This window comes from Rhincodon typus, chromosome 4 (assembly GCF_021869965.1).
Source record: "Rhincodon typus isolate 14 chromosome 4, sRhiTyp1.1, whole genome shotgun sequence".
Lineage (NCBI taxonomy): Eukaryota > Metazoa > Chordata > Chondrichthyes > Orectolobiformes > Rhincodontidae > Rhincodon > Rhincodon typus.
This window is the reverse complement of record NC_063335.1, coordinates 106,598,931-106,617,063: the sequence shown is the minus strand read 5'-3', so window position 1 is coordinate 106,617,063 and position 18,133 is coordinate 106,598,931. Positions and strand designations below refer to the sequence as shown.

The window sequence follows — 18,133 nt, the reverse complement described above, 5'->3', positions numbered from 1 at the left end:
GACTCCATTTGGTCTGAATTCTCCATATGCAATGCCATTGTGTTTGAATTTCCACACATACTTATCATCATTACAGGTGGCTCAGTGGTTAGCACTGCTGCCTCACAGCACCAAGGACCTGGGTTCAATTCCACCCTTGGGCGATGGTCTGTTTGGAGTTTGCATGTTCTCCCTGCGTCGGCCGGATGCTCTGGTTTCTTCCCACAATCCAAAAACGTGCATGTTAGGTGGATTGGCCATGTTAAATTACCCATAGTGTTCAGGGATGCCTAGATTAGGTAAGTAGCCATGGGGAATGTAGGGCTAGGGTAAGGGGGATGTGGCTGGGTGGGATGCTCTTCAGAAGGTTGGTGTGGACTTGTTGGGCTGAATGGCCTATTTCCACACTGTAGGGATTCTGTTAAAAATTAAAGGCATCGCTCTGTCATTGTTGATAAAACACATTTTCATAGCAAAGTTATGGAGCAGTTAACAAGTTGATTGGAAACCCTGGAAAGATAGATTGCACCCAAACAGCCTGGATTATTCCAGCCACTTGTGTACTGCTGGTAATTGAAGGTAATTCCAGTTGTAGAAAGAGTAACATTTCACTTGTACTTCCATCTGTGTTCAGTATGTCACAGCTGTATCCTGTAGACTTTATCTTTCTGGCACCACTCTACAACTTTCCACCACACTTCAAACAGGTTGAAATGAAGGCACAATGGCAAGTTTGCAGGGAACAGGCGGTAATATATATATCAGTAATATGAATCCATGTTGGTGATCACATAAATGTCACATGGAGATACAAATAATCCAATAAAAGTTCCTAAATAACAACACAAATGTTTACTTAGATGACTTGCTTAACTCAAAGAAAGTCAGCTGTCCTCTAGGACTGCCAAAATAGCAAGACAGGTTGGGACTCTACACATTGGACTTCAGCAAAATGACAGGTGATCTCTTTAAAACACGTAAGGTTCTGAGGGAGCTTGACAGAGTAAATACCGAGAGGTTGTTTCCTCTCAAGAAAGAGTCCAGGACCACAGGGTATCATCTCAGAATAAAGGAGCACCGATTTAGGACTGAAATGAGGTGGAATTTCTTCTCTCAGAAGGTTGAGAGTCTTTGGAACTCCTTGTCACAAGAGACCCAAGGGGGGAGGGACAGAGTCCTTGTGTATGTTTAAGGCTGAAGTGGATAGATTCTCATCGGGAAATCAAGGGTCATGGTGAAAGAGCAAGAAAATGAACATGAGGAATATCGAATCAGCTGGGATCCTGTTGAATAGTACAGCAGGTTCAAGAAGCCAACTGGCCTAATCCTGTTCCTATTTCTTATGGTGTTATGGTCTGTTACTCTTTTGTTTTGATGTTGCTTTTAAGTTCTAAAAATACTAAAGTATTTGACCATGCTGAAAAATGTAACAGTCATAGAACCACAGAGTTACATAGCACGGTAACAGACCATTTGGTTCAACTTCTACACACCAAACAGATATCCTAAACTTATTTAGTCCTTTTCACCACAATTGGGCCCATATCCCTCTCAAACCTGCCTATTATGCCCAAATGCTTTTTAAATGTAATCGTACCCACCTCCTCTGGCAGCTACTTCCATACACACAACACCCTCTGTGCAAAAAAAGTTGCCCCTCAGGAACCTTTTAAATCTTTCTCCTCTCACCTTAAACCTGTGCCCTCTAGTTTTAGATTCCCCTACCCTCGTCTTCTGGATGCTCATAGGTGGGCAACAACTGGAAATCCTCTTAGTTCTAATCTGGAAACGAACTCACTGTAAACATTGAGGGCTGTTCAGAGTTTATCTCCACTAGCTACACTGCACCAATTTTAATGGTAATGCAGAAATTCTTGTCATAACGTCCCCTGTAAACCTTGACTTCCCTAGGCATGTCTATCGCCAGCAGGAATGTTGCTTGATTTGGAGAACTTGCTCTGTAGTGGTGCACTGAGCGCTGATGGCTTGCCACACGTGCCCAAGATTGTTGTATTCGATGATCAAACATCCTGTTCAGTCCAGACTGAGCCAATACTCTCCAGAGCTGAATGGCCTACTCCTGATCCTATGCTAAATACTGGTAAAGAATGAAGTCATCATGTGGCTGCCTCTTCCTCTCCCAGTCCATTCTGGTCAAACCAAGCAGAGTTTTATAGGCACTGGGTCAAAGAGCAATAGGAACATAATATAAGGCCACCCTAAGCTGACACTTCTTCATGTTCTCTGCCAAATTCATTATCAGTGGAGCAATGCAGTGGTCAAAAAGGCGAGAACATGAGGGTAAATTATTGATTCAAATCCCTCAAGATTAAAAAAGCAATTAGTAAAATGGATGGGATCCTGGGGTTTAGCGTACTAAAGCAAGGAAGTTATGACAAACATTATTTTTGCCACAAACGAAGTACTGAAACTGGAAATGGGAAGGCCGAGAGACTTTGTTGCACAGGATGGTGCTGAGCAACGAGCAGGACCCCACTTTCCAAACCTTGGGGCTCACTGAAGGATTCCACCTTTCAACCCCCCTCCCGATGCATAAGCACATAAGAACATAATTAGGAGCAGGAATAGGCCATCTGGCCGACCGAACCTGTTCCACCATTCAATAAGATCATGGCTGATCTCTTAGTCTCTCAGCTCCACTTACCCGCCCTCTTGCTATAACCCTTCATTCCTTTACTGTTCAAAAATCTATTTTTCTTTGCGTTAAAAACATTCAACGAGGTAGTGTCAACTGCTTCATTGGGCAGGGAATTCCACAGATTCACAACCCTTTGGGTGAAAACGTTCCTCCTCAACTCAGTCCTAAATCTGCTCCCCCTTATTTTGAGGCTATGCCCCCTAGATACACAGATTAGATTCTCTTTAAAGTGGACTACACCTCCTTCAACCCCAAACCCTTCACCAATTCCCTTGACTTACCTTAAACCTTGACTTAAAATGGCAGAGTATTATTTAAATGGAGATAAATTCAGAAATGTTGATGTACAATATAAGGAACCTGGGTGTCCTTGCACACCTGTCACTGAAATGGAATCTGCAGTAGGTTAAATCAAATCAAAAGGAAAAGCATGATCCCTTTCCAGCTGTATTAACTTGAGTTTCAAATCCTATAACAGACTTGACAATATGGCATCTTGTGACAAATCCAAAGAATACCTGAATTATTGATTTACAGTCTATTTTATGAGGGATTAAGGAGTCATGATATAACAGCTCCCTTGCTGTGAAGATGGGAGATGGGTTGTTTCCTGTGAAGTGCAACAGGTCAATGTGTAATAGTGTAGATATGGGGATAAATATTCCAGAGTTCTGTTTCATTCCCTGGCAAAACCAAGAAATATATTGATAACAACATGGAGCATTTAAATATAGCCTTTAAAGTAGTAAAACATACTAAAGTACTTGACAACAGCATAATCAGGAAAAAAAAACTTGACATTGATCCAAAACATTAGAAAGACAGTTAAAAACTTGTTCAAAGTGGCATGTTCCAATCGGAAATTGAAGGAGGAGAAGAGTTGAAGAAGTTGCTGCTTAAAACATACATCCTCGACCAAACTGTTAGTCATATGTCCTAATAGTTAGGGTTGGTGTCAATTTTTGTTTTACTACTTGTTTGTGATGCACATTACAATGCTTCATGCTAAAGGTGCAATGTAAATGAAGCCTACTATCTCCACCATCCTCCAGCCCCACATTCTCAGTCTTCTAGCATTGATCAGAAAGGCATTCATTTTACATTATATCACAGTTGGTGCATATTGGTCGTGACATCCATTTCCTAAGTCCCAATGGCTAAATTTGTAGGTGGATACTCATTCCGAGACTGACGTTTCAAGGTCGTGTCTAAGCTACAGTCCACGCTGTTCTCTGTAGAGTGGCAGAATGAGGACTGAAACCGATCTCAGAAATACTGGAAATGGGAAGACTGAAAGAAATCAAGCAGTGTTCCTGTTTTTCATCACTGTCCAGCGACCAGAGGTTAGCAGGTTTGGACTTGCTTGTGATGCTCTCCCCTGTGTTCTAAAATCCATCCAATTGTCTTTGTTTGAGTTGACCCAGCAGAAGTAAAGGCCAAGCTATATAGACTCCTGGATTGATGCACTGGAAATACGAGTTCAAATCCAAACCCAACAGCTAACTTAGATTCAGTTACTTCCGTCAAACATGGTGTTGAAAAGTATTGATAACAATGAAAAAGCTCAATTGTCATAAAACTCCATCTCATTCAACTGAACAGAGGGAATCTGCAGTATTTATGCGCGATTTGCCCCCGCTCCCCCCCCACCTCCCCAACCAAAATTATGGTAGACTCTTAAATGCCCTTTGGCCAACAGGCTGAATTCAATGGATAACTGTGTATGGGCAATAAGTGCTGGCTTTAACTCCCCTGAGAATAAATATAGATTCAAAAAAATTGTCTGCAGTCCTGTATTGCAGTGCCAAAGAAAAATAATTGCTTTCAGGAGAGGAGGAGGGACAATTACAATGAAGGATAATTTATGGTAACAGGTTGCTTTGTGCTTTTTGATGCTGCCTGCTGATTATCTGTAGAAAAGCAGAGCCCAGGAGCACTCACACTATTTGCTTAATGCCATTTGTAACTGTTTCTGTACATGGAAGCATGTGATCACAGATGCAAACGACATCGTTATTCTCAGGGCACTTATACTAATGGACAAGTTGTCAGCATGCAGCAAAACACTGCTTTAAGAGTGTTATTCTAAACAGGATGATGCGGCACAGTACATTATATGCAAGTAGGAAGAAATACATGAAACTGGAGGTTTTTACTTGTGCAGAATTTGGCAAGCGCTGAAATCAAAACAAATCTTTGTGCTGCAGGGAATATCAAAACAGCCTTGTATGTCGGAATCAGGCTTTCATTGCTCATGGATACATGAAGCGAAACAAGTGCTCAAGCTATCAGCTCTGAAAAGTAGCAGGATTTAACCTGGCAGTTTAAAGTGAAGGCCGCTATTCAGAAATATAAGCAATCCTACTTGCTGTTTTTAGAAGAATTAACATCTTCTCTGGCACCTTCACCTTTTGGAATTCCCTTAAAAAAGAAGGTATGCTGAGGATTATGTTCATTTTTCCTATCCAACATGGCCCAAAATGATTGGGAAATTCCCATTGACCAATAACAGGAATTCCCGATGTTAACAACTGCCAAAGCATTAACATGCACTGGCCCAGAGCTTGACTTTGTGCGATGGTATGAAGTGGATGTGGTAATTGTAGAAATTAAAACTATCAGAAATACTGAAAGGGCTCCTGAACTGTTCTTACACCAAGCTGAAATCAACCCCAATGCACTTTTGTTCTGTCTTGTTTTTAAAATAACGCCAAACTATTTTCATTCTCTTGATAATGTTTGAGCCAATCTGAAAGGTCTAGTTCAATTGCCTCTAAAATGATCACAGCTGGTAAGATGGTAAGTGCCTTATAATCGACCTCGGAGTCCAGAAAGGAGGACATAAAGAGAATCAGCCAAGGTTCTGCTCCTGCTTTCTATCCAGTTTCCCTGTTGGAAGGTGTGGACAACAAGTGAGGATGGGATGTAGCTCGCTTGTGAGGATCTCAGTGAAAGTGTGAGAAAGCCATTCGACTGATGTTCACACATGGAGAACAACGTTAACACTCACACCTGCACAGGGGTCACTAGGAGGAAGCAGCACAGAACTATATGAGTCTGTGCCTTCAGTAAAGAAGGGCAGAAAACTGGAGTGGTTTATTGTTTAAATAATGTAGTTACCTTATTTTTATTTTGTAAAGTGTGTTATTTTCAAAGTGGCTTTAATGTCTTCTGTGACTATTTACAGTTCAAAGTTGGACTTGGCATTAATGTGACTCATGATTTGGAAACATCTGAAGTTTTGGTTTTGCAACTAGCTCTGTATCTGTGAAATTGATAAACTGTAAATTTATTTTGAAATAATTTTTAGATCTGTGACATAAATATATTAAAACATGATCAATCTCCCCAACTGTAAAACAGATAATGTGTCACTCTTTGGCAACTTGATTATGCAATAACGCTTGGTAGCAGCTTTGGTATTGGATTTGTTGATTGTACCTCACTGTTGGCCATGACAACTTCCACATAAAACTGTTGGGGAGCTGGGACGTCCATCATAACCTCAGTCAGCGCAGGAACTGAACTCATGCTGTTGCTCTGCTTCACAAACTAGCCATCCAGCCAGCTGAGCTAACTGGCCTTAAAAGCTTACCTTAAAGTAACCACAATGACTCAACTAACACTTGAAACATGATAGAGTGACCAGAGCGGGAACATTTGATCTGCCTACAAGCTGTATTTTCAACATATTACAAGAGAAACTATTCTTCAAATGACCCAGAATAGAACATAAAATTTACAGTTACAATGTCCTCTCAGAAGGATGATGAAACAATATTATAAGAACAAGCAACTCAACTACCTGGATAGTAGGAATTCTGCATAGATGAACTCTTCAGTGTATTTGTTTTCACAGTAAATGAAGATGGTGAGGACATGGCTAAGAGAAAATGAGAAAGAATGTATCAGTGATTAACAGGGTTTAGGGACTGTCTCATTAAATGATGGAGGGTCTTGTGAACTCACCTCTCCCATTCAGATTGTGTGTATCCATGAAGGAGAAAGCTTCATCACAGTTAGTACCTTGTTCAGTAAAACTCTTGTCCATTGAATTTACCATCACGGTCATCTCCTGTCGGGTGCTGCTCAGGGTATCCTTTCGCTTCTTTGCAAGTTTCCTTGAAAGCAGAGAGAGAAATAAAGTCCAGAGTTAACTCTTCAATGAAACATGGACAAAACATCTGAATTATGGATCTATTGTTTCTTAAGACGGAGTCATCTGAGCTACTGACTAACTCTGAAAGAGATTCCTTTACATTTGCTTAATGTCCAATATATTGCTCACACTGTTAGAATTCAGATCCCTAAAAGAGCTGTATGCTGAAAAGTATTTCTGAGAAGCAACTTTAAATCCAAAAGATTACAGGAACAAGGGAGCTAATGAACATACCCAATGAGTGTACAGCAGTCTTCCCTTCTAACATGATATAACCTATTCATTGTGTATCTTAGAGACTACAGTAATGTTTCTTCTTTCCATTAAGCTGGTACCAAAAGGAATTATACAGGAACAAGCAAAATTACCTCTCAGCAATGATGCCTTACAGCCGCCAAGCTGAAAACCCTACTTGTTATCCAGGTCCTTCTTTCCTGATGACTTTCTCTGATTCTCTGACTGACAGTTGCCCATTGCTATTTTGCTCAGTATATGACCTTTGACTGGGAATGTTAACTTGCTGTTAACCACAGTCATGCCTAAAGCCCGTCCTCATCTGGATTCTGCACACATGCGTTTCCTGAAACTAAGGTCACAGGTCGCAGTCAGAAGAAGGGACCCAAGTGTTGAGTCTACTTGTCATAAATAAAATAATTTCTAAATGAAGATTCCGATGGTACAGAAGGCAACTGTTTTTTTCAAAAAATTGCTCATGGGATGTGGGTGTCATTAGCTAGGTTAGCATTTATTGCCATCACTAGTTGCCTTGAAAGCAGTTAAGAATCAGTCATATTGCTGTGGGCCTGGAGTCACATGTAGACCAGACAAGGTAAGCATGACAGATTTCTTTCTCTGAAGAACACAGCCAAATGGGTTTTACAACAACAACAATGGTTACCTGGATGCCATTAGGTTAGCATTATTTTAAAAATTTCTCATGTTATTGATTGAACTAAAATTTCGCCACCTGCCATGATTTAGGAGTTTGGATTTCAAGCCCAGTGACATTATCACAATATTCTGTTTGTGAATGTCTGCGCTTGTACCTGAGTTAATATAATTCCAGTCAGTCACTTAAATTGATGGCTGGAATTTATACCCCACTGCATATGAAGCTGTAACTAATCATAGAACAGAATCATAGAATCCCTACAGGGTGGAAGCAAGCCAATTGGTCCATCAAGTCTACATCAACCCTCCAAACAGCATCCCATTCAGACCAACCCCCCACGTTATCCCTGCAGCCCTGCATTTTCTATGGCTAATCCACTTAGACTACACAATTCTGGACAATATGGGAAATACAGCATGGCCTGTCTGCCTAACCTGCACATCTTTAGATTCTGGGAGGAAACTGAAGCACCCGTTGGAAACCCAGGCAGACACTGGGAGAACGGGCAAACTCTGCACAGGCAGTCACCCAAGGCTGTAACTGAACCCGGATCTCTGGCACAGTGAGGCAGCAGTGCTAACCACCAAGCCACTGTGCCGTGGTGATGGAGTGGTGGAATGATGCGTCAGGGGTGTGGGGAGGGTGGGGGATTGGAACAGGAGACTGGGAGCAGGAAGCGGGTTGAGGTCGAGGGTAGTTTGTCCACAAAGAGGCTGATTGAAGCCTGCAAGACCATAAGATATAGGAGCAGAAGTAGGCCATTCGACCCTTCATATCTGCTCCACCATTTAATGAGATCATAGCTGATCTGATAATACTCAACTCCATTTTCCTGCTTTTGGCCCATAATTCTTGATTCCTTTACTGATTAAAAATCTGTCTATCTCAGCCTTGAATATACTTAATGATCCAACCTCACTGGCCCTTGGTGATAACGAATTCCACAGATTCACTACCCTCTGAGAGGAGAAATATCTCTTCATTTCTATCTCAAATGTGTGACACTTTATTCTGAGATTATGCCCTGAGGTCCTAGACTCTCCCACTGACTGTGGTCACATTTCTGGGACTGATTTGCTGACGGTTCTTTGATTTCCCAGGAGTTCTTGAAGAAGGGGATGTTCACCATGAAAAACATAGGACCCGCAATGGAAGGCAATTCATTCAGGTTTCTGAAAAGGGTAACACTGCAGATGATCTGGTTTACTGCCTGGTATATGCAGCCTTCTCTTTAGCCATTACATTGAGCCTTGAATGTGTGCAATGTAAAGCCTGTTAATAACTCTATGCTGTTTATCAGCTATCCTTCGGACACAGGGTAAGGCCTTGCAAGATGAGCACTTGCTTATCATTCAATGTCTTTCTCATCTTTCACCCCAACACAAACCTTCTTTCCTCCCTGTCCCATCTGCCCTTGCTCAAAAAAAATTTACATCTCTCTTTTTCGCAGCTCTGACAAGAGGCCATTGACCTGAAATGTTAAGGTTCCCTTTTGAACATTCCCAACATTTTCAGTTTTTCTTTCAGACTTCCAGCAGTCACAGTATTCTGTTTTTCGATTAGTCTCTTTTGTTTCTGTTTTCTGCCAAGGAATGTTAAGAAGTTTCTCCTCTGTTCTCCTTCTGTTTGATCTTCAAGTGAGAAATTGATTGATCACCTCTGGGATGAAAAATGCAGCTTGCAGATGACATGGTGGGAGTAATATCAGCACAAGGACTGTGACTGTTAAATGAGTTGGTCCAGAATTACCTTCTCAGTACAGTTCAAGACCAGCTATAAACACTGCCTTGCCCAACCGCACTCACCTCCTGAGAGCAACCAAAATGAGAACAAGCTGGCAATTCATTGCCAATAAGCATTGCCCTTTTTTTGAGAGTCTGAGGAAGGAATTTTAGTGACAAGTATTTTTAAATGCAGTCCGGGCGCATTTCCAAGTCCTGCTCCAATGACGTCTCAGATCTGTCCCACTGCACAATGTTCCTCTCGACAGGCAGCTGAGTTAACAGGCCAAGGCATAGAAGACAATGTGCCAAGAATAGTTATGGAATCCTTACAGTGTGGAAACAGGCCAATCAGCCCATCAAGTCCACAGTGACTCGCCAAAAAGCATCCCATCCAGAACCACCGAATCCTTGCAACCCTGCATTTCCCATGACTAATCCACCCAGCCTGCACATCATTGGACACTATAGCACGGCCAATCCACCTAACCTACCCATGTTTGGACTGTGGGAGAAAGGGTACCAACACAGGCACAGGGAGAAGAGGCAAACTCCACATGGGCAGTCACCTGAGCCTGGAATTGAACCTGGGTCCTTGGCACTGTGAAGGAGCAGTGCTAACCACTGAGCCACGGTGCCACCTTAGTTGGGTGCTTGTTTTTGACTGGTATAGAATTAATTGGCCGAAGGGCTTTGGTTTATGCCGTGGACCTCTATGGATCCTTCAGGAGCTGCATCCCATCAATGAACAGTGGGTGGATTGCACAGCCAATGGGTACATCCGAGTCTGTGGGTGGCCGGGAAACCCAGAAGGTGAGGTGCATTGCTGCTGGCATAGAAGGAACACTGTGACACGGACACCATGGGACTGGCTCTAGACCGCAGAACCATCCGGAGACTTCTGAACTTGCCAGTCAGCACCATGAAGGATCAATCACGCCATATGGCTCCATCTAAACCATCTCCAAACCCACCCCTGCATGACTGATCACACTCTGGTGTGGCATGGTGGCTCAGTGATTAGCACTGCCGCCTCACAGTGCCAGGGGCCTTGGTTTGATTCCAGCCTCGGGCAACTGTCTGTGTGGAGTTTGCACATTATCCCCGTGTCTGCGTAAATTTCCTCTGGGTGCTCCGGTTTCCTCCCACAGTCCAAAGATGTGCAGGCTAGGTAGATTGACCTTTCTTAATTGCCCATAGCGTTCAGGGATGTGTAGATTAGGTGGGTTATAAAGGGATGGTCGGTGTGGACTTGATGGGCCAAAGGGCCTGTTTCCACACTGTAGGGATTCTATGAATAGCTTGATTGTCCTGCAGATTAATTCCACATTTAATACTTGCTTTGTTGAAGTTTCTTCTATGTTTCATAAGCTAACTACACTTAGACCAGTTATTTCTTTCTGGGTCATTCTACAAAGAATTTTGTCTAAGATCCAGTTTGCAACAGAAAATCCATTTCTATTTTTCTCCAGTGCATTTGTACATCAAAGCAACCTTCTGATTTGGAAAGAAAAGTCGCTTTGAATCACTGACTGCTCAAAAACAGATACTGATGACTGATAAAGTCAGTTTTTATGTACCTCCTTAATATTAAGCTTCAACTGCATTTTCCAAAGCAAATTAGTTCTGCTGCAATTGAGTGGTAGATGTAATATTTTGTCATATTCTAATACTAAGTGATTTGGGAGGAGATTTGAATAAGTAACAGCATCTAACCTGCAAGATTCATTTAAAACCTACATTTTCCTATAGTTGTTTTTGCTATAATAGTTTTGAGTGACCGGAATATGTAATGTTTGTTGATCAAAGACAATTCTGCTGGCTATGGTATTAGAATGAAGCTTTCTCATACATGAATCAAATTTTCATGGATGTAGCAGCCTTTATCAACCAGGACTGATTTTCCTATATTTAAACATAATCCAAATACACTGATTGAAAAGTTACATGATACAGGATATGAGGATGCTGATACACAGCTAAGTACACAAACTCTTGTTAGGGATTCTTACACAAAACGCACAAATACACACAGGGCAAGGCTTGATGGGAGACGTACTCTCTGCCCCACCCTCACCTCCACATGAAAGATTAGGTCAGATCAGGGTGGGGAAAGGCTGTCCTGTGGGTGGCTGGAAACCCAGGGGGAGAAGTGGGTGCTGCTAATGTAGGAGGGACACCACAGGATTGTCTCCAGACCACAGGACCCTCTGGAGACTTGTGAATTTTTAAAAAGAAATCAATATGCACCTACAGCTGTCAGTCCTCACCTTGGAGGATCAAGGCTCAAGGTGAGTCTCCATCATGTCCCTCTTTGCATGTGGCTAAGTTAATAGGCCAAAGCTTACAAGGCTATGGGCCAAGGGCTGGGAAATGGGATTAAAATAGTTAGATATTTGTTTTTTCACCATTGCAGTCAATGGACTAAAGGGCTTTTATCTGTTCTGTAGGTCTCTACGACCTACTCACACCCACTGACCAAATTCACACCTATAAACAACTGATATCCATCATTCAAATTTATACTTCAGTACATTGCTAAACAAAAACCTGCAACCTTATTATGAATTGCCAAAAATTTGCTGAAAATGAGAATGGTGATGGGAATTCTGAAATCAGGTCCCAGCTGCCATTTTAAAACTGCTTCTGGGCTGTTCCAACCCAGTAAAATTCAATGTCTAAAATTGCATCGACATTAACATCTCTGACAGCCAGAGATACATGATGCTGTGACTATCTGTGTCAGCTTGAGCAATTTGTCAATTCCTTCCCTCTTTAAACCTGCAGCTGTATTGCCTTCCCATAATGCAATAGCGAGTGGTCTTCCATAGCACTGCAACAGCACTTTGTGTGAAGTGCTTAATGCATGCAAGTTATTATCTTCCTTAAGTAACAATTTCTCTGATCATCTCACGATCTTTCTTTCCATAACTCCTTGTTGCTTTCATATCTCCATGCTCGTGTCATATTTTCTTGCCCCTTTCATATCGCCTTGGTCTTTGCTCATTTCATAACTTTTCACTTGTTTCATACCTCCTTCTCCATTTCTTCGACTTCCAAAAGACCATTCCCAAGTTTTTCCACTTGCCTGCAACATCTCTATGGTGAAGTGATCACACTGTTTCCTGCTCCTGCTCTACTTCCTAGGATTTCAATCCTGTGGGAGCTCACACTTTCTTCACTTGTCCCGTTCTCCTGCATTCCTGGCTTTTGTTGTGTAAGTTAGGTCTCAGCAATCTTATACTGATCTATTTAGTTGTCGCCTGCTTGTTCCAAAGACCGGAATGCCACGCACCTTAGTCCTTCAAAGACATCACAATAAAAAGAGATAATACTATTGCAACAGTGTAAGTGGACTATCCATCCTCTACAGCACTTGATTTTTTTTTGTCTGTGAAAATAATGACAATTATGAATGACTCCACGTAACCAGTATGGGATTGCAACTCTAAGGCTCATTTATTCATTTAAGTGGCATTGACATTCAATATGGTACATAATTTCTGTTGTCTGAAACTGCCAGCTAATGTAAAAAAGCAACAGGAAGCTAATAGTTTAACTGATGTATAATTTATACTTAAGAAAACTCTTTTATTTTACTATGTTGGATCATGCTGCCTTTAATGTACGTTACTACCGCCCACGGTGGCAATATTCATATTTACCTCTTTTAGTTAAATGCAGAATTAATATTCTGGGTCCACTGCAAAGATGTGGAATTTTGATACACACAATTATTTAATTCCTTGTAATAGCAAACAATTAAGTAAGTCATCTTCAGAATGTCTTGATGCATGAGGATCTTATGTGGTGTAATTTAGATTTTTAGTTTAATGCAGCAAACTAATTTCCTATGTTAAATTAATGATCTGGAAAACATATTTCCAACTCCTCAGCGGGGAAAAACAGAGTGCCAGCACTCAAAACAAGCTTTTGTGTATAAATTACTAGGCTGACAAACCACAGTGCTAACTCAGACTCTTTGGGGTTTATTCATCATTTTATTCCCCAACTGAAATAACTCCACAGAGGCCAGTATCTCGCCACCAAGTTATCCTTTATTTACAGGTGGAAAGTCCTTGACACTGATCCAGATCCCCCAGGACCAGCTCTCAGAATGAGCAGAACTTCTGACACTCCAGTTCTGTGTAAGACAGGGTTCTCTGATTGGACCAGATCAACAGCCCAATCATGGGACTCATATTCTATGAGGTCCACCTGGCTGACCACATCCCTCCCCCTCTGGGTCCAAGGACATAGGCTGGTTTTTTTTGTAGCTCCTCCTGGGCCGACTCAGCACTGGGTTAGGTTCGTCCAACTCTGCCTCTGACACAGGCAGTGTGTAACACACAGTAGCTCGACTCTTGTGCCCAGAGCATCTCAGAAGAAATCCATTCTCTTCTTCAGGTGGCAAAGGCATCGAGGTGGTGACACTTGCTGTGTTCATCTCAGAATCCGAGGTATCTTCAGCGCTTGATGGAGAGGGACAACGGTTGGGTTCCAGAGCAGTGGGAAAGGTTGTTGAGGAGTGGATAGGTTTTGTTCCTGCACCGTTTATGAGTTTGCAGCTTTCATATAGTCCATGTGCTTGTTCAGGGCCATCGTATCTGACTGGATTTCATACATCACTGGATCTGACCTCACATCAACTGTGCCTCTTTACCCACACAGGCCCATTCGCATGGTTCCTACACCAAACTTCGTCCCCTGCAATAAATTGTCTCTCTCACTTAGCGATTTTGTCAGCTGTGACCGGAAGTGTGTCCAGACAGTTTAAAACTATTATAGACTCTTCCAGTGGTGGCACCACCGGTTTGCTGTCTGGCTTTAACGGATAATGTAAACCACTTTTGTGGACCAGTAATGTTGGGGAGGCAATGGCCTAGTGGTATTATCACTGGACTGTTAATCCAGAGACCCAGGTAACATTCTGGGGACCCAGGTTTGAATCCCACCATGGCAGATGGTGGAATTGGAATTCAATAAATATCTGGAATTAAGAGTCTAATGACGACTGTGAATCCATTGTTGATTGTCAGGAAAAACCCATCTGGTTCACTAATGTCCTTGAGGGAAGGAAACTGTCATCCTTACCTGGTCTGGCCTACATGTGACTCCAGACTCACAGTGGTCGACTCTTAACTGCCCTCTAGGCAATAAATGCTGCCTCACCAGCAATGCCCTCATCCCGTGAATGAATAAAAAAAAGGTAACGTGATCCACTTGTACAGAAAGCACACAAGATCCTGAAGAGGTGGGGAGGAGGAGAGCGGTAGTCAATATGCCAGAAGTGGAGCAGAGGGTATTTGGCAGGTGTCGGCATATGGTAAGGGATGAGGAAGAAACTGAGGCCAAGATTCAGATGGAAGGATGGATTTGAATTGGAGTTGGGGGCAGGATTCTGAGAAGTTTGGGTGTAGGCAGGGTGGGGGTGAGCTGTTAATGAGTTGGTCGGCTGATCCCAGTGTTGATATCCAGCTAACTCAGGTCACCTCTTTGCTCAGTACAGCCAAGCCTGGGAGCTCCTGCAATATTCCAGGGTGAAAGAGAAATTCAGAATCTTAGACCTAGAAGAACAAAGGAATTGAGGTTGGAAGGGATTAAATCGGCTCAGGTTAGATTAGATAGGGAGGCAGCAGGTTGTTGGGAAGGGAGTGCAGCCTAGAAGATAAGGGAGAATACGACAAGTAAGTTTGCTGGCCTTAACTGATTGGTGACAAACCTACAGTGGGAGCAGGCAAAGGAGAGGGGGAGACGTCTGTACTTTCAAGTTAAGAGGACGTGAGGCAGCACTGAACTGAAAAAAGGTATCAGACAAACAAGCAGCTCCACATGGATGTCTTGGCCTAAAATAGGTAATAAAGTGAGGGAGGGAGTGTGCGAGAGTAGTTGGAATGTAGAGTGTGCACCCTGACAGAGTAGCCAGATTTAGAGACTCAGGGTGGCCTTTGTAGAGAGCAGCAGAGTAAAACCACCACCGAAATACTTGGGAGGAGCTGGTCAGAGAAATCAGTGCATTTGGAACATTTAGCAAACACCCAAGAAATCAAGGAGAGCCAAGATAGGCCAGTCTGGGTGAAAATCCTTTGGAGGATCAATGGTGCAGAGTCACCATTATCACCAATATTAGGTTTTGTTTGTTTTACTGGCATCAATTAATTAGGACAGACTTCTCAGATGTTAGAGTGTTAAAGATCAATACAGATAGATGGACACATTGAAGTTGGGTGAACTGGCAGCCAGACTGGTGTTTCTCTAATTTTAATCTTATTTATTCTCAAATGTGGGAGGGGAGAATTAATTCCCTGGAGTTAAGCAGTGTGGCACAATCTGAATCAACTGATTTCTCTGTGTTTTTCTTTCACTCTGATGATTCCTTGGTTGATCGAAAACAGAGTGAGGAAGAGGGATGGGGATTGCTCGGTTGCAGACTTAAGTCGCAAATTTCAATTGGTTTGCTGATGAAAAAGCAATTTGAGGGATCACGGTGAGTCCTTCTCCATGGTCAATCCTAATGATGCACATTCACAAAGCAAAACAGAGTTGCTGAACTGCCCTTAACCTGTTATTTAAAAAGCAGCTCTGTCCACACACAAAACAAGACCCTCAGAAAGGACACAAGCACTTCAGAAACGATTGTGGTCTTTCAAAACTAACCGATGATGAACATGGAGCAAGATAAATGAGGAAGTTTGATATGCTGGGGAAACTGGATAGTTAACCACAGCACTTGGGTGAAACTAAGCTATCACCTGATATCAAAATGCCTGGTCACATAAGCATGCAGCGTAATCGGTTTAACCTCACTGATCTTTGTGAAAAGAAAGTTTCTCCGGCTATGTATTAAATAAAAACACATTAGCTCCACAATAATTGAATCTGCTTCACTCTTGTGGTGAGAGTTTGTGGATAGCCTCTGCAGTTTGGAGTTCTAAGGGCAGTAGGATTTGAATATCTTCAGAACAGAGCAGATGGTGCTGAAAATGACTTTTTTTTGTGTTATCAGCTTAGCGCTCTCAGCTCCTAGGCTTCATTATTTGGTTTTGTAAATGTCGTGCTTATTACAGTGTGGGGAATGGGATACTCAGCATTTCCAGGCTCGGTGCACCCTGTCATTGTTGGTCTGATATAGAGCTAGTTGGTAAACTACTCTAGCCCAGCCTCTGTGCCAACCTCAAAAGAATCGTTATAGCAGGTTTTCCATTTCATCCATGAACCATGTTGGATTATCTCTGATCAAAGGTGACTCCTTAATCATAATTAGCTAAAGTTTCGTCAATTTTTAACAATTCATTTACTCACAAGATGTGGGCATCCCTGGCTGGGCCAACGTTTATTGCCCATCCCGAGTTGCCCTTGAGAAGGTGGTGGTGAGCTGCCTTCTTGAACCACTGCAGGCCATAAGCCGTAGATGGACCCACAACGCCATGAGGTATGGCGTTCTAGGATTTTGATCCAATGACACTGAAGGAATGGCGATATACAGTGAGTTGCTTGGAGAGGAACTTGCAGGTGATGGTATTCCCATGTATCTGCTGCCTTTGACATTCTAGACAGAAGGTGCTGTTTAAGGAAATTAGTGAATTTCTGCAGTGCAACTTGTAAATATTACGCGTTGCTGCTACTGAGCTTTGGTGGTGCAACGTGTTTGCAGATGTGGTGCTAAACATTTGTCCTGAATGATGTCAAGCTTCTTGAGTGTTGTTGGAATTGCGCTCATCTAGGTAAGTGGGGAGTACTGCATCACACTTCTGACCATGCCAAATGGTCCCATTCCACACTGCAAAATCTGCCTTTTGTAAATAAACAAGCAGTTGCAAACTCATGCAATGTTTCAGCCTAGTGTGAATTCTGGAAATGATATGCTCCCTGCGAAGCATAATATTAGAGTGTGCTTTCAATGTGAGTCAAGATAGAATTGGTTTTTATTCCTTTCCTAGGATATGTTCATGAACAAAATAAACAGAAGTGAAGAAACAAATTGGCTAACAAAGGATATCTCCTTAAACTAGTAAGTACAGGCTGTACCATGTATCAGGAGTCTGCCTGACAACACCCTCCAACCACCCATCAACCCCAACAGCTAGGTGAAATATGTCCCTAAACTACATGGAATTAGCACGATAACCTCCCCCAAAATTCCAGGGAAATAAAACAACTGTCCTCCCTCCAAAGCCCCATCATACTAATGTAAGAAGTATATCATAACGCCAGCTAAATTTGTGATTTGATCACTGAAATCTACTCAAATTTGCAATCACCAAGGGAGTCTGAGATGAAAGGAACCTGGCAAATTTTACTGAACAACATCAAAAAGGTATCTTCATGCACAAAGCAAGATCACAGATTATACTTGCAAAATGTTTTCTGTGAGCTTAAATTAAGCCAAATATAGCTATTTGTTCGTCTCTACATTCTGTTGCAATTTATATTATTTTTGTATTTTGGAACATTCAGAATGTTTCTTTACAGAAGGCAGGTAAATATTCATTGCACCACAAGATTTAGTCTCCTTAAACCTTACTTGATGTACTGAGAAGACATATTCAGTACTCCCTCCATCACAGCATTTTTCATTATACTGCTGGAAAACTTGAAACAGGTTAATTGCACCTCATCAGTTTATCTACCATCAGTACACTTTCTTCTTCAGGGACTAGGCTTGAGATAAGAATACTCCAAGCTCAGCCTGTGGTTTGTTAGCTTTAGTCAGACTGATGGTA

General features: G+C 42.2%; 1 protein-coding gene across 9 annotated transcripts in view; it reads right to left on the bottom strand.

Moving 5' to 3' along the window:
- Nucleotides 1–18,133, bottom strand: part of LOC109916843 (receptor-type tyrosine-protein phosphatase mu) — a 786,238-nt gene that overhangs the window by 143,486 nt on the left and 624,619 nt on the right. For all 9 annotated transcript variants that reach the window (XM_048595836.1, XM_048595838.1, XM_048595837.1 and 6 more), the window contains 2 exons: nt 6,608–6,759; nt 6,444–6,521 (listed from right to left, as the gene is read on the bottom strand). In XM_048595836.1, the coding sequence (XP_048451793.1) occupies nt 6,444–6,521; nt 6,608–6,759 (230 nt within the window). The remainder of the gene's footprint in view (nt 1–6,443; nt 6,522–6,607; nt 6,760–18,133) is intronic.